At 29.0% G+C, this 27,628-nt stretch overlaps 1 protein-coding gene across 2 annotated transcripts in view; it reads right to left on the bottom strand.

Annotated features, from left to right (window-relative positions):
- LOC139517216 (probable RNA-binding protein EIF1AD) overlaps positions 1-27,401 on the bottom strand; it is a 29,352-nt gene extending 1,951 nt beyond the window's left edge. The window contains exons 1-4 of one of the 2 annotated variants that reach the window (XM_071307975.1): positions 27,285-27,401; positions 9,709-9,841; positions 5,959-6,067; positions 456-564 (exon numbers count right to left, since the gene is read on the bottom strand). In XM_071307975.1, coding sequence (XP_071164076.1) covers positions 456-564; positions 5,959-6,067; positions 9,709-9,795 — 305 coding nt within the window. In that variant the 5' untranslated portion in view covers positions 9,796-9,841; positions 27,285-27,401. Of the gene's footprint in view, positions 1-455; positions 565-5,958; positions 6,068-9,708; positions 9,842-14,444; positions 14,556-27,284 lie in introns of those variants that run through there. The other variant, XM_071307976.1, reaches the window with a different exon arrangement.
- Between the last annotated feature and the right edge of the window lie 227 nt (positions 27,402-27,628).

Genomic DNA, 27,628 nt, shown 5'->3' with positions numbered 1-27,628 from the left:
AAATTAACATTTCGCCTTAGTTCAATTCCCATCTGGCCTTAGTATTTTTTTACCTTTTTTACCAGGAATTTACAGCTAAGGCGAAATGAGAACACACCAACTGTACCCTTGTATAAGAGAAAAAATTGTGATAACAAAATTGTCAATTTTTTGTGACCTGTTTTATTTCAACCATTAAACTGTTGAATATGATTTTAATAGCATATGATGGCGAAAAACAATTTCTTAGCTTGAAAAGTCAAAACAAACAGGACAATGATCTGACAATCCCTTTTAGTGTTTTGTGTGTTGAGCTATTTTTTGCTCTGACTGGCAACTGTATATCTGTATAATAATCATTTTCTGAGACATAGATGGAATGTGCAACAGAACACACAAATTTTACCCAATGGGATTCTCTTATAGTCCCCTTAATTGTTTTAAGCAAAATTCTTAAGTTTTTATAAAATTTTTACCATTTCCCTTCTTCTTTAATATATTTGATCTGGTCCTTGTAAAGGATTCTTGAAATTTCTGCCTTAACTCTATCTCCTTCTTCTATTGGTTCTATGAAAACAAAATCTCCTGGAAATAACGAAATGTATGATGAAATTTGTTCTAATAAATGGATAACTAGGTTATATTTAAAAGCTGATTTAGGAGATAAATACTTTGTATTTCAATATTGGTGTACATGTATAAAAAAAGGTCTTATTATTTCGGCTTTACTTGACCTGTGATTTTTTTACTTTTTATAAAAGAAATCTCATTCCAATAAATCCTCAAATTTAAAATGGTTCCTCCCTTAGTTACAGGCAGGTACATATAACACAATTTTACCCCCTCAAAATATATCATGGATTCCAATCATTATTATTAATTGCATTATTATTTGAATAGAGATCAATATGAAAACATTTAACACTATTTTACAATAATCTTTTGGAATCAAATCTTCTCTTCATTTAAGAGACGGTAAATCAGAACTTAGTTTGACAAAAAAATAAATGAAGGTTGGAAATCATCAGGAAATTAATGTAAGCAAATTTGAGTTATCGCCCTTTGTCCTCAAATGAAAAAAGTTATCTAGGGATAAAATGATGTTGGTATAATTCTGCATGCCTTATAAATCTCTCTATTAACAGCAATACAATACTACACTGAGTAATTGCAAGTGATGTAAATAACTCTAACAGATCCAACGTAACCCCACAAGTCCAAAATAAATGGTTATTTATTAAATTTTATACTATTAATTCTATATTAGGAGATGCATATCCTATCAGAATAATCATCATGTAATTATTCTAAACTAAAACAAAAACAAAAAGAGATTCTTGATGTATCTTTGAGTGATTCAGAAGATTAACAAAATAATACCAATTATAGTAGAATGAAAAAAACTAACAAAATTAAATAATACCAATTATAGCAGAATGAAAAAAAACTTGTATTTATGATTTGATTTCAATGATTTGTAAAAATCTCTATATACTCGGTAAGCCTTTAGAAAATCTCTATATACCCAGTAAACCTTCAGAAAATTTCTATATACCCTGTAAGCATTCAGAAAACCTCTATATACCAGGTAAACCTTCAGAAAATCTCTATATACCCAGTAAGCCTTCAGAAATCTCTATATACCTGGTAAGCCTTCAGAAATCTCTATACCCGGTAAGCCTTCAGAAAATCTCTATATACCCAGTAAGCCTTCAGAAATCTCTCTATACGCGGTAAGCCTTCAGAAATCTCTATACCCGGTAAGCCTTCAGAAATCTCTATATACCCGGTAAGCCTTCAGAAATCTCTATATACCTGGTAAGCCTTCAGAAAATCTCTTTACACCCAGTAAGCCTTCAGAAATCTCTATATACCAGGTAAGCCTTCAGAAATCTCTATATACCCGGTAAGTCTTCAGAAATCTTTATATACCTGGTAAGCCTTCAGAAATCTCTATATACCTGGTAAGCCTTCAGAAAATCTCTATACACCCAGTAAGTCTTCAGAAATCTCTATATACCCGGTAAGCCTTCAGAAAATCTCTATATATACCCAGTAAGCCTTCAGAAAATCTATATATACTCAGTAAGCCTTCAGAAAATCTCTATATACTCGGTAAGCCTTCAGAAATCTCTATATACCCGGTAAACCTTCAGAAAATCTCTATATACCCGGTAAGCCTTCAGAAAATCTCTATATACCCTGTAAGCCTTCAGAAAATCTCTATATACCCGGTAAGACTTCAGAAAATCTCTATATATACCTGGTAAGCCTTCAGAAAATCTATATATACCCAGTAAGCCTTCAGAAAATCTCTATATACCCGGTAAACCTTCAGAAAATCTCTGTATACCCGGTAAGACTTCAGAAAATCTCTATATATACCTGGTAAGCCTTCAGAAAATCTCTATATACCCAGTAAGCCTTCAGAAAATCTCTCTATACCCAGTAAGCCTTCAGAAAATCTCTATATACCCGGTAAACCTTCAGAAAATCTCTGTATACCCGGTAAGCCTTCAGAAAAAATCTCTCTATACCCAGTAAGCCTTCAGAAAATCTCTATATACCCGGTAAGCCTTCAGAAATCTCTATATACCCGGTAAGCCTTCAGAAAATCTCTATATACCTGCACTGTGTCTAAACCACACCGGCAAAATTTGCTCGGACTCGATGGTATCTAACATCCGGCACAATGACGGAACACCAATAGACAAAAGAAAGGTAGGTTTCTCCTTATTTTTTTATTTTTTTTATGATATCGAAAAATATATATACATATACAACTATTTTCTATTGTGAGATGCAATATTTTCTACAACCGTTCTATATTAACGGAGAAATAAGTCAAAATGCATGTCAAAATGACGAATTGAGTGAACCTTGCCTCGAAATTGTTTAATTTCTCGTTAAATTGTTCACATTGTACGGAAAGAAAGGTAGGGGAAGATAGATATTGACACGGAGACTGCAAATTTAGTTATTATGAGCATCTCAATAATTGTATTTCTGTGTATGGAACAAAAGAAAAGGGTCATGTCAAATTAAAATAAACCGGTTTCGTCAATGTTGTTACTACACAATCACCCATTTTCGTCTATATATATCACCCGTTTTTTTTTGTTTTTTTTTTAACAAACAATTTATGAAAAGAAACTTTGGCACGGATCTGAACATTGTCTTTCGAGAATTTAAATATATATTTATTGTAAAGTAAACTTGGCGTGTTAAAATCTATTGTAAACGGGCACTTTTGGACATATTTAATTATGATAATACACATTTTCCTAATGAAAGGCGTATCCCTTATTTCACTTAACTTCAAACTAATTTTAAATGGAATACAAATACTGAATAGCAAACACAGGTATCTAATTATTTTGTAACATTATTATATTTTCTTTGTTTATAATAGTAGTATGTAAAGATGAAAATAAAAGGATGTGTTTTGATTGTGCCATAATTTTAATTTACTATACTATATTATATACACTTAGTTTACAATATTTACTATCAATTATTAATACATTTATGCATTCAATCATTGACGAACAGTCCCAAACCGACTATAGTCTATACTGTTCTGCACAAATTAATCATGCATGCAGTCCTGCCAGATTTTCTGGTACTATATATACTGTGTTACTTGCGCACTAAAGCGATTATTTTTACAGTTCAAATTCATTTTTTGTACAGTTCAAATTCAATTGAAACTTCAAGATAACTTTCGAAAACAATATCTGACAGTTTTGTATTTTCAATGTGAATAAAAGTTGGTTTGCAAAACATGACCGTCATTTATATCTAGGTCTTATTAAGAAGAAGTGACGGTAACCACTTAAACATTGACAATGAGACAACTTTCTTTTAGACACAAAAATTATGTTGAATTAATCAAGTTTAGGTCAGCGTATGCCTTAAACAATGAGAAAAACACACAAACTGCATGAAAGCAAGCTATAACAGGACCCTAATTTATAAATGTAAAACAATTCAAACAAGAAAACTACCTGCCTATTTTATGTTCAAAACGCATATGGTATAAAGCAACCAAAGACAACCATGGAATTACAAACGTGTGATTCGGGAATGGACTGAGTCAAAGTGTTGTCGCTGACACAAACAGTACAACAAAAAGTACAAATAATAAAAAATGATGAAAAAACCTTAACTCGTCCGATGACAGAGCCTGTATAGTAAATGCACGATGTGTACCAAAACTTGTATAGTTTAAATTATCCCTTAAATATAATAAATATACATGTATTCGCAGTTTACTATGAAGTCCCGACTATCACTGAACTAGTATAAATATTTATTAAGGGGCCAGCTAAAGGACGCCACCGGATGCAGGAGTTTCTCTCTTCATTGAAGACCCATTGTGGCCTTCGGCTGTTTTCTGCTCTATGGTCGGGTTGTTGTCGTTTGGAATTTGTATGAACTTTTCATGTTGATAGACATTTTTAAATAATACGTCCACTTTGAAATAAACTGAATCCGTCTGTCCGTATATATTGTCAAAATATATTGACCAACGTCAGTGTATGATCATCATAACACAACGGCGACAATACAGACTCGTTTTTTTTAGTAATGTTAACAAAATAATTATTATTGAATTTTGTCGATGACCTGTGACTATTATACTATTATACTAGTTTTTACATATATAACAGTATAGTTACAATAAGGGATAAAAAAAATATTTTAATGCATGGTAGTTGTAATCCTACATTCATTTTCCATGTTGATTATGCATGCATATACAGTTGTCTTATTATCAACGTTTATCCTAAAAGAAGATTTATTTTTAACGATTGTAGAAAAGATTACACACACAGAATGATTAGATTACTTATAAAGGTGTCCATCCTTTTGTGCGAGAAAATCACATATCAATTGTGTGTTTCGATTTTTAAGACCGTAAACTTTAATTTCAAGTTTAAACATGTTCAACATATTTTCCTATAACTCATATAGAAAACGCATATTTAGAGAGCTTTAATCTCAATATGCTGTTAAAAAATTTCGGAATGCAAAGTAAATTAAAATATTTGTGTTCTATAAGAGTAGGAATTCAAGTTTTTGCTTATTATTTTTTTGAATCTCAGACTCATATAAATAATAAGCCGTTGTCCGGTGAACGAATTTGTTTTCCAACGACCCACAAAACTCCTTTTGAACGCTGAAGTTAAATAATCAATTATAATGTAATGCGATTATGATTTTTTTTATTTGACCAAACCGGGTTATGCATTTTGAAATCTATGACGAAACCGGGTTGTATACATTGACGAAACCGGCCAGTTCCATTTTGACATGACGCATTTCTTTCGTTCCATACACAGAAATACAATTATGGAGATGCTCATAATAACTAAATTTGCAATCTCCGTGTCAATATTTATCTTCCCGTACCTTTCTTTCCGTACAATGTGAACAATTTAACGAGATATTAAACAATTTCGAGGCAAGGTTCACTCAATTCGTCATTTTGACATGCATTTTGACTTATTTCTCCGTTAATATAGAACGGTTGTAGAAAATATTGCATCTCACAATAGAAAATAGTTGTATATGTATATATATTCTTCGATATCATAAAAAAAATAAAAAAAAAATAAGGAGAAACCTACCTTTCTTTTGTCTATTGGTGTTCCGTCATTGTGCCGGATGTTAGATACCATCGAGTCCGAGCAAATTTTGCCGGTGTGGTTTAGACACAGTGACCTGGTAAGCCTTCAGAAAATCTCTATATACCCGGTAAGCCTTCAGAAAATCTCTATATACCCCGTAAGCCTTAAGAAAATCTCTATATACCCTGTAAGCCTTCAGAAAATGTGAACTTCCATTAACCTTTGCATTAGTGCTATACATGTTCTTATACAACGTACACAAGATCCACAAAAATTGGGTATCCAACCCATAATAAAGAATCTTGTTTATGTCATTTCAACATGATATCAAACTATGTGCTATTACCTCTTTTTATCCAGACATTTTTCCTGAATCGAGTTGGCATACTAACAAGGAATGTTCGGTTATCAGCTGTCAGTATTTCGTGGAGATTGTTACCTTTTCCTGCTACAACCTATAATAAAATATACCTAAAGCATTGATCAACTACATTTCAAATTTGGTCACACCATTCAAGCTTGTAACTGTCTGAATTTGGATTATGATCAAATTTTTGACATAATATAGATTTTTGACACAAAATAAATGTGGTCAAAGATCTTACAAATATATATTGTGCAATACTGTGCAATTGAAGATTTCCTCTTGAAACTTTTCAAAAATCAAAATTTGATTTTTTTTGTAAAAAAATGAATCCCTTAAAAAAATTATACAAAAAATCCCCCTCCCCCAACTTATTGAAACCATTCTTGGAGTAATAACCCCAACACTTATTTCCAGCCTTTCCTTTGTAGTATGGAACCTTGTAGTACCATTTCAGAGAGATCCATACACTTAAACACAAGTTATTGTCTGGAAACTAGAAACATGCTTCTTGTTGGCCCTTTTTTGGCCCCTTATTCCTACATGTTTTTGGTAATTAACCCAAACTAAATCCCAGCCTCCCCTTTGTTATTTGGAACATTGTAGTACAATAACAATTTCAGAGAGTTACATACAATTACACACAAGTTATTGTCTGGAAACTAGAAAAATGCTTGTTTTTGGCCCTTAATTTGGAAACTGTTGGTCCCATAACCCCAATAATGAATCCCAACCTTCTACTTGTGGTATTAAACTTGTGGGACAATTTCAGAGCAATTGAAATACTTATACACAAGTTATCATCCTGAAACTAGAATAAATTGCTTCGCCAAGCGCAGCTGGATACGACCCCAGACAAAAATGGACACAATATTAGCCCTTGACACAGGTCTGAATTTGGATTGTAATTAAATATTTGACACATAATAGGTTTCTGACACAGAATTACTATAGTCAAAGAACTAAGAATTGGTTATACGATTAAGATATATATATTTTTTGCTTTTGTGCAATTCACTATGCTGTTGTAAATTGACCCCCCCCCCCCAAAAAAAAAGTTAACCTCCCCTTTTTTGCTTTGGGCAATACACTATGCTGTTGCAAGTTGACCCCCTCCCCAACCTAACCCCCCAAAAAAATGTTTACCCCTTTTTTTGCTTTTATGCAATACAATATGCTGTTGCCCTTTTTTTGTTGCAGGTTACAAGAGCGCAATTATTTGTTTACATTTTACAGGCAAGTTTTTTACCCCAACATGGTACTCAGAATAGAATCCTATACAGCTTCTGATTGGTTGATACAGGATTGGAATTACATTTAATAGAAAGCTTATCCAATTAGGTTTAAAAATTGCCGAAAATCATATTCATATTTTACGACGTATAGAAAATATTTTCAATTTCTGCACGTCGGAGCCATTAAAAATATGCCTTTTCCATTAAGCTAAAAAAGTAGACGATCTTTTTCAACTGCATTTTTAGTCAATTTGAGCTGCTTGACCCTATATTTTTTTTAGTTGTAATGCAACACTGGCATTTCTAGTAACAGGAACTGCCACCCGTTTTTCCCTAGTTTGTGTAGTCTTCGAGAAAAAAAATACGGAACACTAGTGGTACCCTATGGAAAATGCATTACGAAAATTGCGCTCTTATAACCTGCAAATACATTTTGTAGTTCAAAAACTGACATTTCTTTGTACATAATTTACAAGTAGGGTAAGGGAGGTAAATCCAAACAAACACAACATTGTATTTTAAATGTATTTGAGTTACCTCCCTTACACTGCTTTTAAATTGTGTTACTTGTCCATTAACCAGAAAAACCTAGTTCCCCCCTTTTTTGCCCCTAATTCCTTAATGGTTTGAGCCATAAACCCCCTAAAGTTGATCTGAACCATCCCTTTGTGGTATGGAAACTTGTGGTATAATTTCAGAGACACTTATACACTTAAACACAAGTTATTGTCTGGAAACTACAAAAATGCTTATTTGGGTCCCTTTTTTTACAACCTTCCTTTAGTGGTATTGAACCCTCTGGTAAAAAATTATAGAGATCCATTTAATTAAACTAAAGTAATTGTCCGAACACTAAATGCGTCTAAGACGACGAAGCAGACAACATGATAGCATTATACAACGCAAATTTTTTTTTTCAGTCGTATAAATATGCTTTTTTGGCCCCTAATTCCTAAATGGTTGGGACCATCACCCAAAATCAATCCCAATCTTCCCTTTGTGGTATTGAACCTTCTGAAAAAATTTCATAAAGATCTATTCACTAAAACTTAAGTTATTGTCTTGAAACCAATGTGTCTTCGGACGACGATGAGGCAGACAACAACATCATACCATTATAGGATCAAAAAAATTTAAATTAGATATTTGCTTTATCTGCATTTAAAAGTAATTTCTAAAATAAATTGAACAGCTAATCACCTCAAGAATAAACATCCTTTCTTAATAACAAAGCCATTATAAGAGAGGAAATTAAAATATGATATGATTTTGTAAAAATCTTGGAAGAAACCCCCACTCCCCTTCATTTTTTTTGAAATTTTGAAGATTTGAAGATTATTGTGTTTTCTGGAAAAACTTAAACATGTTATTGTCTTGAAACTAGCAAAATGCCTGTTTTTGGCCCCTTTTCCAACTAATTCCTGAACGTTTGGGGGCAATTAACCCCAAAATTATTCCCTGCATTCCCTTTGCGATATGGAATCTTGTGGTACTATGTAAGAGGGATCCATAAACTAACACACAAATTATTGTCCAGAAACTACAAAAAAGCTAGTTTTTGGCCCCTTTTTGGTCCTTAATACCTAAACTGCTGGCACTATAACCCCCAAAATGAATCCAAACCTTCTACTTGTGGTATTAAACATTGTGGTACAATTTCAGAGCCTCAGCCATTGAAATACATATACACAAGTTAATATACTGAAAATAGAAAAATGCTTGTTTTGGCCCCTAATTCCAAAACAGTTGGGACAATTATCCCCAAAATCAATCCCAACCTTTCTTTAGTGGTATTGAACCTTCTTATTAAATTTCATAGAGATCCATTCACATAAACTAAAGTTATTGGCAGGACACCAAATGTGTCTTCGGACAACGCAAACGACAATGACAGCATCCTACCATTATACAATCCAAAAAAAATATTTGCGGCCGTATAAAAATAAGGAGTTGAGGTAAAATTGCCAATGAATCAAATATCTACCAAAGTTTAAGCAAGTGGATGTAAGCAACAATCAAGATTATAAGCAAAAGTATGGCCTCATCAATGGGAAAAATCTGTACCGTATTTTAGGCTTTAAAAGAACCAAAAATGCAAAATATGAAACAATTTATTTGAGAAAACTATCAGCCTAATTTACATGTATTACATGTAGTACATGTAGTTAACTTGTAATACATGGTTAGTGTAGATTTTGTATAAGTTTCAAAATATCCTTCAGTTTGTGCATAATTATTCTTAAAGGTAAGTATAGGTGACAAGGTGTATACGTTTCACAACATTTGGTTGAGTCAAACTAAAGTAAGAGAACCAAAATCACATTACATGTATGGGATGTACTGACGGACATTTCTGTGTCATTGGTCTCTTGTGGAGAATTGCCTCATTGGCAATCATACCATATCTTCTTTTTTAATTTTTTTTTTATAAAATAATCAGGACTCTTAGACTAAAACTGTATAATTTATACATGTGAACATTAAAAATTGACCATACCTTAACAATCTGTTGGTTTTCTTCAGGAAGGACATATTCATCTAGTACTTCTTTAGTTACATGCTTTCTTTTTGTTGCTTTTGACATGTTATTCCATTAATCTATATGTATTTAGAAATTAGGTCAAAGGTTACTGAAAATAGAAAAAGAAATGGAACAACATTATTTCAACTACATTTGTACCCTAAAACTTCTTTAAAATTTCATCCTAAAACAAAATGTACATGTAGTTATATCAGGGAACAGTATATATTTTGATGAAAAGTGACTTATATTGGTTTATGAAATTCGCAATTGCTGCCAGGGATGGGGTAATCGTAATCTGTAATCGTAATCGATGGTAATTGAATTTGATAACATTTTTTTTCTAGTAATCGACAGTAATCTGTAATCGAAGACATTTTCGATTACATGTAATTGTAATTTAATCGATTACAGCAAAAATTATGATGTAATCATTGATTACTTTTCGATTACATTTGATTACTTTAGTAATATAGTTTGATGAAATATAATCTATTTTAAATGAAAATATGTATGTATTCATCACTTTATAGTACAGATTAAATAGAAAGTATTAATAAGACTTCAGAGTCTATCAAATGCCTTATTTGTATCTATTGTCTCAAGCTGCGTTATGATCAACCAGATCTCCTACCAAATTTTACTGTATATCCAGCTTTTGAAACAATTGACTTTGCTGTCTTCAATGCTTGTCAATAATTTAAAGACCTTTTATTTTGAAATTAGAAAAAAGATTAAAATGAGAAATAAGTCTTATGTTAAGTTCTGTTCTACATTGACATTGAAGCGTAATTTTCAATAAGAGTTGGAATTTTAGCTAGAATAGATAAACAGTTGATTCGTCATAATATTATGATATAAAATGTTAGAAAGTATACAAAATTCTTTTGACAATTTAACAAAAGTTATGCATTCAAATTCTTGTTTAGAAATTGATACATGTATCCCATTTTGGCACTAAAAAAATATATTGTTTATAATTTTGAATAGAGCATAAAAAATTCGCAACAAACTTTTTGTCTTTACGAATCAGATGATCAATGGCTTCCAATCAATGAGATGCCCACTTTTTTTTTATTTCAATTATGTCTAATTAAGAAGAGATTTCATTATACTGCCCCAGGTTATAAAATGTACTCCATTGGCAGTTTTATAACCTGTTATTAGGGAGGTTATCCAAACAATAGGATTAATGCATGTATGTATTAATTATAAATTTACATCTTTGAAGTCTCGGTTATTGTATAGAAATGTATATACTATGAAAATTAGAGCGAGGGGCTTTGCCCCAAGCTCTTATTTTCATAGTATATACCTTTCTATACAATATCCAATTTAGCACATATTTACAACTTGAGTAATCCTGTAATTAGTCTATTGATATGTTTTGGCTGACTGGATGTAGCTCATTTACGTAGTTTTGTAAATCTACTCACTATAATATCATTGTAAAAATGGGATTTCAAAAGGCTCTTGACTTTAGAATGTAAAGAAGGTAGCTGCTGGTGTAAGTATGCTTATTGATATGAACGAAGCGTTGTTTTACTATACATGTACTTATTAACATGGTTAGATGACAAAATGAATTGACCAAGAGCAGACAATTCTTAAATTGCAGTGAAAGCTTTACATTCTTGAAAACATTTTTTTTATTTCACATAAAACCTTAAACTATCACAAACAGTTGGATCCCCCTCCAACATCTTTGGTTGAAACACCTTTTAAAAATGGCTGGATCTGCCCCTGGTATGCACCCATAGGTAGTCTAGTGGATAGTTTATATGCATGAAATATTTGTCACTGGACATTAGGCAACCAATTATCGACCAATTTATGACTAAATATGTCAAATTGCTTAATTAATAATGTCCCTTCAAAAGATTCATGGTTGACTCTTTTTGTGTACAAAGTAATTGCATGGAAGATAAAGGATTACACATTTTAGATTGAGTTGTACTTTAATCAAGGTATAAAGCACCATTATTATTACTCTTTATTTAAATGAAAGAAACTTTTTTAATTGTCAAAACAAAATTTAGATCAAAAGATTGATTAGTAGGATGTTAAAAATATGTTTGAAAACTAATTACAAACTATTTAGTTAAATTTGGAACACATCATTTATTTCAAAATAGCCAGTAGCAATTTTTGTTCTAATATCTTGATTACAATACAATGAAATCTTACTCTTGTGGTCATTCATGCGTAGTTACTTAGTACACGGAAAAAGTATGTACTATGAAAATTAGAAGGCAATTCAAGCAATTTGATTGGACGAGAAGTTGTAAGTATGTGCTAAATTAGCTGAACTAGTTTTAAATTATTCTACTTTTTAAAAAATTTTCAGAGGAAACTTCCAACATGTCTCGGTTATTGTATAGAAAGGTATATACTATGAAAATTAGAGCGAGGGGCTTTGCCCCAAGCTCTTATTTTCTTGGTATATACCTTTCTATACAATATCCAATTTAGCACATATTTACAACTTGAGTAATCCTGTAATAAGTCTATTGATATGTTTTGGCTGACTGGATGTAGCTCATTTACGTAGTTTTGTAAATCTACTCACTATAATATCATTGTAAAAATGGGATTTCAAAAGGCCCTTGACTTTAGAATGTAAAGAAGGTAGCTGCTGGTGTAAGTATGTTTATTGATATGAACGAAGCGTTGTTTTACTATACATGTACTTATTTACATGGTAAGATGACAAAATGAATTGACCAAGAGCAGACAATTCTTAAATTGCAGTGAAAGCTTTACATTCTTGAAAATATTTTTTTAATTTCACATAAAACCTAAAACTAGCTTTTGAATGAGTACAAACAGTTGGATCCCCCTCCCACATCTTTGGTTGAAACACCTTTTAAAAATGGCTGGATCTGCCCCTGGTATGTACCCATAGCTAGTCTAGTAGATAGTTTATATGCATGAAATATTTGTCACTGGACATTAGGCAACCAATTATCGACCAATTTATGACTAAATATATCAAATTGCTTTATTAATAATTTCCCTTCAAAAGATTCATGGTTGACTCTTTTTGTGTACAAAGTAATTGCATGGAAGATAAAGGATTACACATTTTAGATTGAGTTGTACTTTAATCAAGGTATAAGGCACCATTATTATTACTCTTTATTTAAATGAAAGAAACTTTTTTAATTGTCAAAACAAAATTTAGATCAAAAGATTGCTTAGTAGGATGTTAAAAATCTGTTTGAAAACTAATTACAAACTATTTAGTTAAATTTGGAACACATCATTTATTTCAAAATAGCCAGTAGCAATTTTTATTCTAATATCTTGATTACAATACAATGAAATCTTACCCTTGTGGTCATTCATGCGTAGTTACTTAGTACATGGAAAAAGTATGTACTATGAAAATTAGAAGGCAAATTCAAGCAATTTGATTGGACGAGAAGTTGTAAGTATGTGCTTATGTAATGAACTATATATACAAATAAAGTTAAAAATTAGTAAATACAAAATACCTAACTTATATTAAGTCAGTATAACAGTAAAAATTTGAAAAAACATGGAGAAAATAGCCTGAAATATAAAGAAGTGACTGAAGCCATATGCATGTGATGTCATTGCAAGAACTATATCACCACTCACTTATGTTGAAACCAAAATTTCAAGAATTTTTGAATATTTCGGATCCTCAGTAAGAGCTTCCATCTAGAAACATGAGAAAACAACTGTAAACTTAAAATTTGAAAACGATGCTTGAAATGCTGTTTTTATAAAGTTCTAAATTTCCACTATACATACGTTAAACAAAATATTTATATTTAACTTTCTTTATTATTCTTTTGTAATTTTGTAGCATGTAATTGACAGCACTTAATAAAAAAGTAATGTGATTACTTTTAATAAAGTAATCGATTGCAATCGATTACATACAAAAATCAGAGTAATCAATTATTAATCAAATACACAAAAGTCCTCAAAGTATTAGATTACATTTGTCAGTAATCGTGCCCATCCATGATTGCTGATGAGAATGCCATCGTTGCCATTTTTTTTATCATCTCATTTGCATTCTGTACTCTTCTGTGATGAAATGATGAATGGGATCATTATGACAAATTTGAAATGATTTTGACATGAAATATGGTTGTGGGCCAGGATTTCAGTGTGTTTTTGAAATCCCAGCTCACAGGCACTTGTTTCTATCCACTGGGAGGTGGACTATCCATATAACTAGATGGTTAGTCGACCTTCCAATGGATAGAAACAAGTGCCTGTGTCCCAGCTGCACATCTGTACCCAAAAAAAAACATGTTGAGACCCCACACCCCTGCCGTGTATTTAACACACTTTATCAAGCTTCCCTACGCCTATATCACCCTGCTCTGTCGGTTCATAATTCTGGTATCAAGGCTTCTAAACGAGACCAGGCATTATCAGTGACGTCACAATGCATGAGGAGACGTTATTAAGCTTGCTTTCGTCAAGCGTAAAACTGTCTTAGGAAGAGGGAAAAGATCAGTATTCATGTAATAGAACATTAAAAAGATAATCGGTTTTTCTTCTAATAGATATCGTAAAATATCAGCCGCTCAACATAATGTGAAACTTTTAAGGTTCACATTGTGGTTAGCGGCTGATATTTTACGATATTAATGTGTAGAAAATCAGATAATCTATACATATAGGTACAGATTTAATGTGAACATCAAGTCCTGTCGCTATATATGTACCTGGTTAACCGTTATAATTGACAAGCATGACAAGCATGCATTACTTTTTGAATCTTCTCTTCTTCTTTATATACAGAAAAACATCAACTGGTTGATGATTACTTTCTGGCGCATGCCTGGTTTAACAATATTGTAAATGATTAAAAATATATTTTTGATTTTGTAATAATTTTTCAATTTTTATATAATATAAATGTATATGTAAGTAATATTTTTCAATTTTTATTTTAATTTTTAATTTTTGGTATAAGATAAAAACAAGATACATTAAACATGTAGGTGTTTGTAAGTGTCAAGGAGCATCTCTCTAGCGAGTTTCTCCTTGAAGTACTCAGTAGTGGTGCTGCAGGCTATTGGTTCAGGTAATTTGTTCCAGTCTTTTATAGTTTGGCAGAAAAATGAAAATTTGTAACTGTCTTTGCTGCATCGAATTTGTCGGTATGTTTGTTCGTTGCTAGACCTGGTGTTTGATTGGCTTTGAACTAATATGTCAGTATGTGGTATTGCAATTTTGTTGTTTGTTATTCTATGGAACATATTTAGTCTGCTTTTGAGTCTCCTTTCTTGTAATGTTGGCCAGTGAAGTGTGTTAATCATGTATGTTACACTTTCAGTATATTTGTAGTTTGAGCATACATATCTCGCTGCACATCTTTGGACTTTTTCTATGGAGTTAATGTTCTCTGTTGTGTAAGGGTCCTGTAGTTGGTGATCGCAATACTGGTATACCAGTATTGTCCACAATACTGGTATAAAAATTTTGAACCAGTATTGTAACTTTTTATAAAAAAAAACAGCAATACTGGTACATTACTGATATACCAGTATTGTAGTTGTATTGTTGACTAGACTATATTGAAGATCAAAGGGAGATTAGAGGAACTCAAAAAGATTATAGAGGATAATTGTGAAATCAATTAACAACCAGTTAAAAGTCATTACTATACAGTACTTGCAACCTTAGGCGTTACTGTTTGACGTGAACTTGACTGATCGGTGAATGATCGGTGACGGATGTTTGACTGATCGATGAGTGATCGGTGATCGGTGACCCATAGGATCCATCAGATAAGTCAAATAACCTATGTGAGAGTTACCCTGACAACTGTCACCGATCGATCAGTAAATTAAATTTATGCACGGATCGGACGGATACGTATATATTTAAAATTCTTATGTAAACTGAACTCCACAGTGTTTACAATCGATGAACGCGGACCTCTACGAAGACACTTTAATTTACACGTTATAATTTGTAATAAAATTAGTTGCAATACAAAAGTAAAAATAGTTCAACAGAATAAGATGCTTAGAGCGTTAAATTGTTTGTGTTGATTAATATTTTCGTATTAAATCTTATAGACATCAGAGACATATAATACAAAATTGTAGGATTATATGACTCTGTTAACATGAACTTATTTCTACGAAAATGGTTATTGTTGACCGCCATTAGATTTTTGAACTTTTAATAGTTTCGAATAGGTTGTTTTTTTCATGAAATTAAAAGAATGTCAAAGAAATGATATTAAAAGTGTGTTCCCATTGTTTAGAATTACCAAAATTAATATTCTTTTTATCAAATATTGAACAATATTATTTATATAATGAGAATTAAAATACTTAAACTTTTATTTTTGTGGAATACATGTAAGAATGCAGTTATTGATTTATTTTGATGCATATTATTAACTGTCAGATGATTTCAGTACTTTTTGTACATAATAATTGGCTGTTCTTCATAAAATAATCTTCCTTTAAGGAAAAAGATATTAAATTTTTGTACGCGTTGCCTAAAATGCAAATATTTCTTCATTTTACTCAAAATTGTTGACCGCCATTGGATTTTTGTACTTTTTATAGTTGAGAATAGTTTTTTTTCATAAATTTAAAATTATATCAGAAAAGTCATACTAAAATTTTGTTCGCATTGTTTAAAATCATCAAAATTATTCTTCTTTTTATCAAAAATGATACTATTTTATTTGAAATCAGTTATTTTTACCATCTAGAGACAGGTCTTCTAATCAGAATTGAGATATAGTGAGAATTAAAATACTTTAACTTTTATTTTTGTGAAATAATAATGCAGTTATTGATTTATTTTGATACAAATTTATTAACCGTCATATGAATTCAGTACTTTTTGTACATCATGATTGGCTGTTCTTCATAAAATAATCTGACTTTCAGGAAAAAAGATATAAAATTTTTGTACGCGTTGCCTAAAATGCAAATATTGTTTCATTTTACTGAAAATTATTGACCACCATTGGAATTTTATACTTTTTATAGTTGAGAATAGTTTTTTTTCATAAAATTAAAATTATATCAGAAAAATCATACTAAAATTTTGTTCACATTGTTTAAAATAATCACAATTATTCTTCTTTTTATCAAAAATGATACTATTTTATTTGAAATCAGTTATTTTTACCATTTTGAGACAAGTCTACTAATCAGAATCGAGATATAATGAGAATTAAAATACTTAAACTTTTATTTTTGTAGAATAAGAATGTAGTTATTGGTTTATTTTGATACAAATAATTAACTGTCATATGATTTCAGTACTTTTTGTACATCAGGATTGTCTGTTCTTCATCAAATATGCTTATTTTTAAGAAAAAGATATAAAATTTTTGTACGCGTTTCCTAAAATGCAAATATTGTTTCATTTTACTGAAAATTATTGACCGCCATTGGATTTTTATACTTTTTATAGTTGAGAATAGTTTTTTTTCATAAAATTAAAATTATCAGAAAAATCATACTAAAATTTTGTTCGCATTGTTTAAAATAATCAAAATTATTCTTCTTTTTATCAAAAATGATACTATTTTATTTGAAATCAGTTATTTTTTACATCTTGAGACAAGTCTTCTAATCAGAATTCAGATATAATGAGAATTAAAATACTTAAACTTTTATTTTTGTGGAATAAGAATGTAGTTATTGATTATTTTGATACAAATAAATAACTGTCATATGATTTCAGTACTTTTTGTACATCAGGATTGGCTGTTCTTCATAAAATATGCTTACTTTTAGGGAAAAAATATAAAATTTTGGTACGCGTTTCTTTAAATGCAAATATTGTGTCATTTTACTGAAAATTATTGACCGCCATTGGATTTTTGTACTTTCTATAGTTGAGAATAGTTTTTTTTTCATAAATTTAAAATTATATCAGAAAAATCATACTAACATTTTGTTCGCATTGTTTAAAATCATCAAAATTATTCTTCTTTTTATCAAAAATGATACTATTTTATTTGAAATCAGTTATTTTTACCATTTTGAGACAAGTCTTCTAATCAGAATCGAGATATAATGAGTATTAAAATACTTTAACTTTTATTTTTGTAGAATAAGAATGTAGTTATTGGTTTATTTTGATACAAATAATTAACTGTCATATGATTTCAGTACTTTTTGTACATCAGGATTGTCTGTTCTTCATCAAATATGCTTATTTTTAAGAAAAAGATATAAAATTTTTGTACGCGTTTCCTTAAATGCAAATATTGTGTCATTTTACTGAAAATTATTGACCGCCATTGGATTTTTGTACTTTCTATAGTTGAGAATAGTTTTTTTTCATAAATTTAAAATTATATCAGAAAAGTCATACTAAAATTTTGTTCGCATTGTTTAAAATCATCAAAATTATTCTTCTTTTTATCAAAAATGATACTATTTTATTTGAAATCAGTTATTTTTACCATTTTGTGACAAGTCTTCTTATCAGAATCGAGATATAATGAGAATTAAAATACTTTAACTTTTATTTTTGTGGAATAAGAATGTAGTTATTGATTTATTTTGATACAAATAATTAACCGTCATATGATTTCAGTACTTTTTTAACATCAGGATTGGCTGTTCTTCATAAAATATGCTTACTTTTAGGGAAAAAATATAAAATTTTGGTACGCGTTTCTTTAAATGCAAATATTGTGTCATTTTACTGAAAATTATTGACCGCCATTGGATTTTTGTACTTTCTATAGTTGAGAATAGTTTTTTTTTCATAAATTTAAAATTATATCAGAAAAATCATACTAACATTTTGTTCGCATTGTTTAAAATCATCAAAATTATTCTTCTTTTTATCAAAAATGATACTATTTTATTTGAAATCAGTTATTTTTACCATTTTGAGACAAGTCTTCTAATCAGAATCGAGATATAATGAGAATTAAAATACTTTAACTTTTATTTTTGTAGAATAAGAATGTAGTTATTGGTTTATTTTGATACAAATAATTAACTGTCATATGATTTCAGTACTTTTTGTACATCAGGATTGTCTGTTCTTCATCAAATATGCTTATTTTTAAGAAAAAGATATAAAATTTTTGTACGCGTTTCCTTAAATGCAAATATTGTGTCATTTTACTGAAAATTATTGACCGCCATTGGATTTTTGTACTTTCTATAGTTGAGAATAGTTTTTTTTCATAAATTTAAAATTATATCAGAAAAGTCATACTAAAATTTTGTTCGCATTGTTTAAAATCATCAAAATTATTCTTCTTTTTATCAAAAATGATACTATTTTATTTGAAATCAGTTATTTTTACCATTTTGTGACAAGTCTTCTTATCAGAATCGAGATATAATGAGAATTAAAATACTTTAACTTTTATTTTTGTGGAATAAGAATGTAGTTATTGATTTATTTTGATACAAATAATTAACCGTCATATGATTTCAGTACTTTTTTAACATCAGGATTGGCTGTTCTTCATAAAATATGCTTACTTTTAGGGAAAAAATATAAAATTTTGGTACGCGTTTCTTTAAATGCAAATATTGTGTCATTTTACTGAAAATTATTGACCGCCATTGGATTTTTGTACTTTCTATAGTTGAGAATAGTTTTTTTTTCATAAATTTAAAATTATATCAGAAAAATCATACTAACATTTTGTTCGCATTGTTTAAAATCATCAAAATTATTCTTCTTTTTATCAAAAATGATACTATTTTATTTGAAATCAGTTATTTTTACCATTTTGAGACAAGTCTTCTAATCAGAATCGAGATATAATGAGAATTAAAATACTTTAACTTTTATTTTTATTGGAATAAGAATGTAGTTATTGATTTATTTTGATACAAATAATTAACCGTCATATGATTTCAGTACTTTTTGTACATCAGGATTGGCTGTTCTTCATAAAATATGCTTACTTTTAGGAAAAAGATATAAAATTTTGGTACGCGTTTCCTTAAATGCAAATATTGTGTCATTTTACTGAAAATTATTGACCGCCATTGGATTTTTGTACTTTTTATAGTTGAGAATTTTTTTTTTCATAAATTTAAAATTATAATAGAAAAATCATACTAAAATTTTGTTCGCATTGTTTAAAACAATCAAAATTATTCTTCTTTTTATCAAAAATGATACTATTTTGTTTGAAATCAGTTATTTTCTACCATCTTGAGACAAGTCTTCTAATCAGAATTCAGATATAATGAAAATTAAAATACTTAAACTTTTACTTTAATTTGTGGAATAAGAATGTAGTTATTGATTTATTTTAATACAAATTATTAACTGTCATATGATTTCAGTACTTTTTGAACATCAGGATTGGTTGTTCCTCATAAAATAATCTTACTTGAAAGAAAAAGGTATTAAATTTTGTACGCGTTGCCTAAAATGCAAATATTGTTTCATTTTACTGAAAATTATTGACCGCCATTGGATTTTTGTACTTTTTATAGTTGAGAATAGTTTTTTTTATAAATTTAAATTAAAATAATATCAGAAAAATCTTACTAAAATTTTGTTGGCATTGTTTAAAGTAATCAAAATTATTCTTCTTTTTATCAAAAATGATACTATTTTATTTGAAATCAGTTATTTTTACCATTTTGAGACAAGTCTACTAATCAGAATCGAGATATAATGAGAATTAAAATACTTAAACTTTTATTGTTGTAGAATAAGAATGTAGTTATTGGTTTATTTTGATACAAATAATTAACCGTCATATGATTTCAGTACTTTTTGTACATCAGGATTGGCTGTTCTTCATAAAATATGCTTATTTTTAAGAAAAAGATATAAAATTTTTGTACACGTTTCCTAAAATGCAAATATTGTTTCATTTTACTGAAAATTATTGACCGCCATTGGATTTTTATACTTTTTATAGTTGAGAATAGTTTTTTTTCATAAAATTAAAATTATCTGAAAAATCATACTAAAATTTTGTTCGCATTGTTTAAAATAATCAAAATTATTCTTCTTTTTATCAAAAATGATACTATTTTATTTGAAATCAGTTATTTTTTACATCTTGAGACAAGTCTTCTAATCAGAATTCAGATATGATGAGAATTAAAATACTTAAACTTTTATTTTTGTGGAATAAGAATGTAGTTATTGATTATTTTGATACAAATAAATAACTGTCATATGATTTCAGTACTTTTTGTACATCAGGATTGGCTGTTCTTCATAAAATATGCTTACTTTTAGGAAAAAGATATAAAATTTTTGTACGCGTTTCCTTAAATGCAAATATTGTGTCATTTTACTGAAAATTATTGACCGCCATTGGATTTTTGTACTTTCTATAGTTGAGAATAGTTTTTTTTCATAAATTTAAAATTATATCAGAAAAGTCATACTAAAATTTTGTTCGCATTGTTTAAAATCATCAAAATTATTCTTCTTTTTATCAAAAATGATACTATTTTATTTGAAATCAGTTATTTTTACCATTTTGTGACAAGTCTTCTAATCAGAATCGAGATATAATGAGAATTAAAATACTTTAACTTTTATTTTTGTGGAATAAGAATGTAGTTATTGATTTATTTTGATACAAATAATTAACCGTCATATGATTTCAGTACTTTTTTAACATCAGGATTGGCTGTTCTTCATAAAATATGCTTACTTTTAGGGAAAAAATATAAAATTTTGGTACGCGTTTCTTTAAATGCAAATATTGTGTCATTTTACTGAAAATTATTGACCGCCATTGGATTTTTGTACTTTCTATAGTTGAGAATAGTTTTTTTTTCATAAATTTAAAATTATATCAGAAAAGTCATACTAACATTTTGTTCGCATTGTTTAAAATCATCAAAATTATTCTTCTTTTTATCAAAAATGATACTATTTTATTTGAAATCAGTTATTTTTACCATTTTGAGACAAGTCTTCTAATTAGAATCGAGATATAATGAGAATTAAAATACTTTAACTTTTATTTTTGTGGAATAAGAATGTAGTTATTGATTTATTTTGATACAAATAATTAACCGTCATATGATTTCAGTACTTTTTTAACATCAGGATTGGCTGTTCTTCATAAAATATGCTTACTTTTAGGGAAAAAATATAAAATTTTGGTACGCGTTTCTTTAAATGCAAATATTGTGTCATTTTACTGAAAATTATTGACCGCCATTGGATTTTTGTACTTTCTATAGTTGAGAATAGTTTTTTTTTCATAAATTTAAAATTATATCAGAAACGTCATACTAACATTTTGTTCGCATTGTTTAAAATCATCAAAATTATTCTTCTTTTTATCAAAAATGATACTATTTTATTTGAAATCAGTTATTTTTACCATTTTGAGACAAGTCTTCTAATCAGAATCGAGATATAATGAGAATTAAAATACTTTAACTTTTATTTTTGTGGAATAAGAATGTAGTTATTGATTTATTTTGATACAAATAATTAACCGTCATATGATTTCAGTACTTTTTGTACATCAGGATTGGCTGTTCTTAATAAAATATGCTTACTTTTAGGAAAAAGATATAAAATTTTGGTACGCGTTTCTTTAAATGCAAATATTGTGTCATTTTACTGAAAATTATTGACCGCCATTGGATTTTTGTACTTTCTATAGTTGAGAATAGTTTTTTTTCATAAATTTAAAATTATATCAGAAAAGTCATACTAAAATTTTGTTCGCATTGTTTAAAATCATCAAAATTATTCTTCTTTTTATCAAAAATGATACTATTTTATTTGAAATCAGTTATTTTTACCATTTTGTGACAAGTCTTCTAATCAGAATCAAGATATAATGAGAATTAAAATACTTTAACTTTTATTTTTGTGGAATAAGAATGTAGTTATTGATTTATTTTGATACAAATAATTAACCGTCATATGATTTCAGTACTTTTTTAACATCAGGATTGGCTGTTCTTCATAAAATATGCTTACTTTTAGGGAAAAAATATAAAATTTTGGTACGCGTTTCTTTAAATGCAAATATTGTGTCATTTTACTGAAAATTATTGACCGCCATTGGATTTTTGTACTTTCTATAGTTGAGAATAGTTTTTTTTTCATAAATTTAAAATTATATCAGAAAAGTCATACTAACATTTTGTTCGCATTGTTTAAAATCATCAAAATTATTCTTCTTTTTATCAAAAATGATACTATTTTATTTGAAATCAGTTATTTTTACCATTTTGAGAGAAGTCTTCTAATCAGAATCGAGATATAATGAGAATTAAAATACTTTAACTTTTATTTTTGTGGAATAAGAATGTAGTTATTGATTTATTTTGATACAAATAATTAACCGTCATATGATTTCAGTACTTTTTGTACATCAGGATTGGCTGTTCTTAATAAAATATGCTTACTTTTAGGAAAAAGATATAAAATTTTGGTACGCGTTTCCTTAAATGCAAATATTGTGTCATTTTACTGAAAATTATTGACCGCCATTGGATTTTTGTACTTTTTATAGTTGAGAATTTTTTTTTCCATAAATTTAAAATTATATTAGAAAAATCATACTAAAATTTTGTTCGCATTGTTTAAAACAATCAAAATTATTCTTCTTTTTATCAAAAATGATACTATTTTATTTGAAATCAGTTATTTTCTACCATCTTGAGACAAGTCTTCTAATCAGAATTCAGATATAATGAAAATTAAAATACTTAAACTTTTACTTTAATTTGTGGAATAAGAATGTACTTATTGATTTATTTTAATACAAATTATTAACTGTCATATGATTTCAGTACTTTTTTAACATCAGGATTGGTTGTTCCTCATAAAATAATCTTACTTGAAGGAAAAAGATATTAAATTTTGTACGGGTTGCCTAAAATGCAAATATTGTTTCATTTTACTGAAAATTATTGACCGCCATTGGATTTTTGTACTTTTTATAGTTGAGAATAGTTTTTTTTATAAATTTAAATTAAAATAATATCAGAAAAATCTTACTAAAATTTTGTTCGCATTGTTTAAAGTAATCAAAATTATTCTTCTTTTTATCAAAAATGTTACTGCTTTATTTGAAATCAGTTATTTTTACCATCTTGAGACAAGTCTTCTAATCAGAATTTAGATATAATGAAAATTAAGATACTTAAACTTTTATTTTTGTGGAATAAGAATGCAGTTATTGATTTATTTTGATACAAATTATTAACCGTCATATGATTTCAGTACTTTCTGTACATCTGGATTGGCTGTTCTTCATAAAACATGCTTACTTTAAGGAAAAAGATATTAAATTTTTGTACGCGTTACCTAAAATGCAAATATTTCTTCATTTTACTGAAAATTATTGACCGCCATTGGATTTTGTACTTTTTATAGTTTAAAATAGTTTTTTTGTTCATAAAATTAAAGGAATGTCAGAGAAATCATACTAAACTTTTATTCGCATTGTTTAAAATAACCAAAATTCTTCTTCTTTTTATTAAAGATGATACTATTTTTTTTGAAATCAGTTATTCTACCATCTTGAGACAAGTCTGCTTATTACATTTTTCAATAACTGATTCTTTCATTTTGTTTTTCCCGAGAATGTTTGGAAAATAATAAAATAAAAATCGCGATGTAGACAGCGTTTTAGAACTCGCCGGTTGTGAAAATATATAACCTAAATAAAACGAAAAAGACCATTCTTTAATGATGATATTTTAATTTAGGTTTTATCTGTACATTTCTTTTCATTTCAATTTATAAAACTTTGCTAAATAATTAATAAACAAAATGTATCATTGAACGTTCGATTTTCAAGAATCGCCATTTTAATTAGATTAAACGAAACTAAGATTCCGTAATTTGTATTAGTTTATCATGTGACGTATTAAAGTTCAATCCGTCATCAAGGTCGATCGGTACTATCCGTCCGATCAGTCAATTACTTTTACTATAAGTCAGACGGATTGCTGACGTGAGTTTGACGCGAACTTGACTGATCGGTGACTGATCGATGACCGCTGACTGATCGCTGAAATAGTAACGCCTAAGGTTGCAAGTACTGTACTTGCACAAATAAACAAAGGATTATTGAAATTAACTCATAATCATCATTATTATTTGAACAATTGCTAATAATTTTATCATATTTCTATATTTTATTTAATTCAATATAGATAAAATAAAATAAAAGCTTATTATTATCTGAGTAATAATTTAATAAATTCAAGCAAATTATTAGACTCTAACACTGTAAATTCAGCATTTACATGTATGCCATCACATATTTTGACAGATATTTTAATACATGTATACATTTTTTGAGTACTAAGATCATATGCATTTGTTTGTCTTTATTTTCTTATTAATCTTTCACAAAAGATATCAATATTATTCATTAATTATAAAAAGTTGCTTTATAGGGGAACCTTGTCAGTGCTCTAGCTAGAAATCAAAAGGGGCAGGGTGCCAGTGGAGGGCAGGGCACTTTTTATGATAAGAAAAGGCACTGCTCATTTTTTTGTCTATGTTTCTGTGTGTATCACGAGTTAACAAATCTCTTTTTTTTTTTTACTGTATATGTTGTTTTTTTTAAAATAAAGATGCTTTTCAACTATAGTCTTTATTTCATTGTTTGTGTAGTTATGAATGGTATAGTACATCTTCATCAACATATTATGTTTTTACAGTTTAACTTCACTCTACCCAATATCAATGAAAATGTGTTTCTTTTTATCTATATAGGAATTATAGCATATAAAACATCACTTTAACTGAAATTGAGAGCATTACTAATTTAACAATGTTTAGAACATGGATTGCTAAAAGTATAATTATCAAGTAGAAATTGCAATATATATTTTTTAATATGTTCAAATACAGTTAAAATCTAAAAGGTAACATTATTATGTTATTATATATTCAATTGGTAATTTATTCCTTTTTTTGATACTAGATAATATTTTTAGAGCACAAATTTGTAATAAGCTAAAACAGGGGAAGTAACTCCAAAACCAATTTCCACCATGTTTGGGTTAATTAAAAACTGTGCTTGTCGCTAACAAGTTGAGATGGAAGGCATTTCTGTAAAGGCATAGTTTTATTTTGATGACTTAAATTCAATTCTAAAGTCATGAAAGTCTTCATTTATACGCTCTTCCATTGTGCTTTGGAGATCGAAAATGCCGACCCAAGCTAAACACACTCGCTGACACATTCATCAAAAGTATGACAAAAAGATACATTGGCCTAATTAAATTACCTAGTTATTAACACCTTTGAAGTCTTTATCATTGTAATTGATTGTAATGACATGATTAACCTGGGGGCAATCACACAGGTGTCATATAAGTAATTAACTTGGAGATCAGAAATCGATGAAACAAAATTTTACCAAAACGGCACAAGATAATTTTGGAAAAAGACGTCAGGGCAGAAGGGCGCGGATGAAGGCACCCAGGGCGCGGCTGAGGGCACCCAGGGCGCGGCGCCCTTCTATTTTGGGCTAGCGAGACCACTGCTTGTTATAATCAAATTAACTAGTTTGTCTACATGAATATTAAGGGTTGAAGCAGATAATACATAGATAGTAACAAATACTAATACTAGACCAGCATTCTGACAGTAAGAGAGCTGTACAAATGCTATCTGAAATAGCTTGTAATCTAGTAAGCGTTAGAGAAAGTCCACAGAGACTGAATACCTAAATACCAATATAGGAAGGGGGAGGGGTTGCAGAAATCACATCTGAAGAAGAAATAGACAATACCAATGCTGATGATACAGAAGCTATAACAGCATTAATGTCAATATAAAATTCACTAAAATATACTACATGAATCTTGGAAAGAGAGAGCTGAAAGAAAACATAGAAGAAAGTACAGAGTTTGTTAAAATGCTGAGACAGAATGGTTAAGAAAAAAACATCAGAAGATTTAAAACTTTATTTGATGACAATCACAGTGTACCATCTATGAATATGATACATAGCTATGGCTTCATCAGTTAAACACAAACATTCCTAATAAAATTGTCATGTCATATGTTAATTTCATTATGCATATATGTGACACCTTTAATAAAAGATTAATAACCTATATTATTTATTTAAAAAAAAGCACAATACTGGTACAATACTGGAATACAATACTGGTACAAAATTTTTATACCAGTATTGTGGACAATACTGGTATACCAGTATTGCGATCACCAACTACAGGAGATCCACAGACAGTGCAGCAGTATTCAAGTTTTGGTCTAATAAGGGCTTGGTATGCTCGGTCTTTGATGGTTACTGAGTTTATTTTTAAGTTTCTTCTGAATGATTTTTTTTAAGTGTTATGCTCTTAAATTTCTCTAGAATTTTGTCAGAGGAAAACTTATGATTACATTGCACTATACAATTAAAACCACCTATTTGAAGGTGTTTTGAAAATGGTACAAATACATTTACTGCAAATTATGACAATGTCCAACATGCGTTTATCAACGACAACTAAAAATTATAACCGGAAAATTAGGCTATTCTGTATTCTTGATTAAATGTTACATGGGCTATACCACATAAAACCCTATCTTTAACTAGTGTTTTTAAAACGAAATATGAGAAATACCTATAGTTCATGCGTTCACAGATTTCGCAACTCAACTTCGCCGTGGAATAAATATATCAATGTAAAATTTGTGCTTAAAATCAATTTGATTAAAGCTCGTAATGATAAACATTGATTAGACTTTACAAAACAATAGTATAATCAGATACCGTTATCGGAGAAGAAGTGCTATGAAAACCGGATTTATTCGCTAACTGAAAAAAAAATAAACGAAATAAAACTCAGGATCACTTCATCTTCTTCTTCTTTTCTCCATATTATCTTCCTCCAATAGTTTGAGTAAATCAACCTTATTATTATGAATATACAATTAAAGAAACCTATTATATACAAAAAAAAAGAAG

The sequence above is a fragment of the Mytilus edulis genome, chromosome 3 (genome assembly GCF_963676685.1).
Source record: "Mytilus edulis chromosome 3, xbMytEdul2.2, whole genome shotgun sequence".
Lineage (NCBI taxonomy): Eukaryota > Metazoa > Mollusca > Bivalvia > Mytilida > Mytilidae > Mytilus > Mytilus edulis.
Note: the sequence above shows the minus strand (reverse complement) of the source record. Positions and strands in the feature narration are given on the sequence as shown.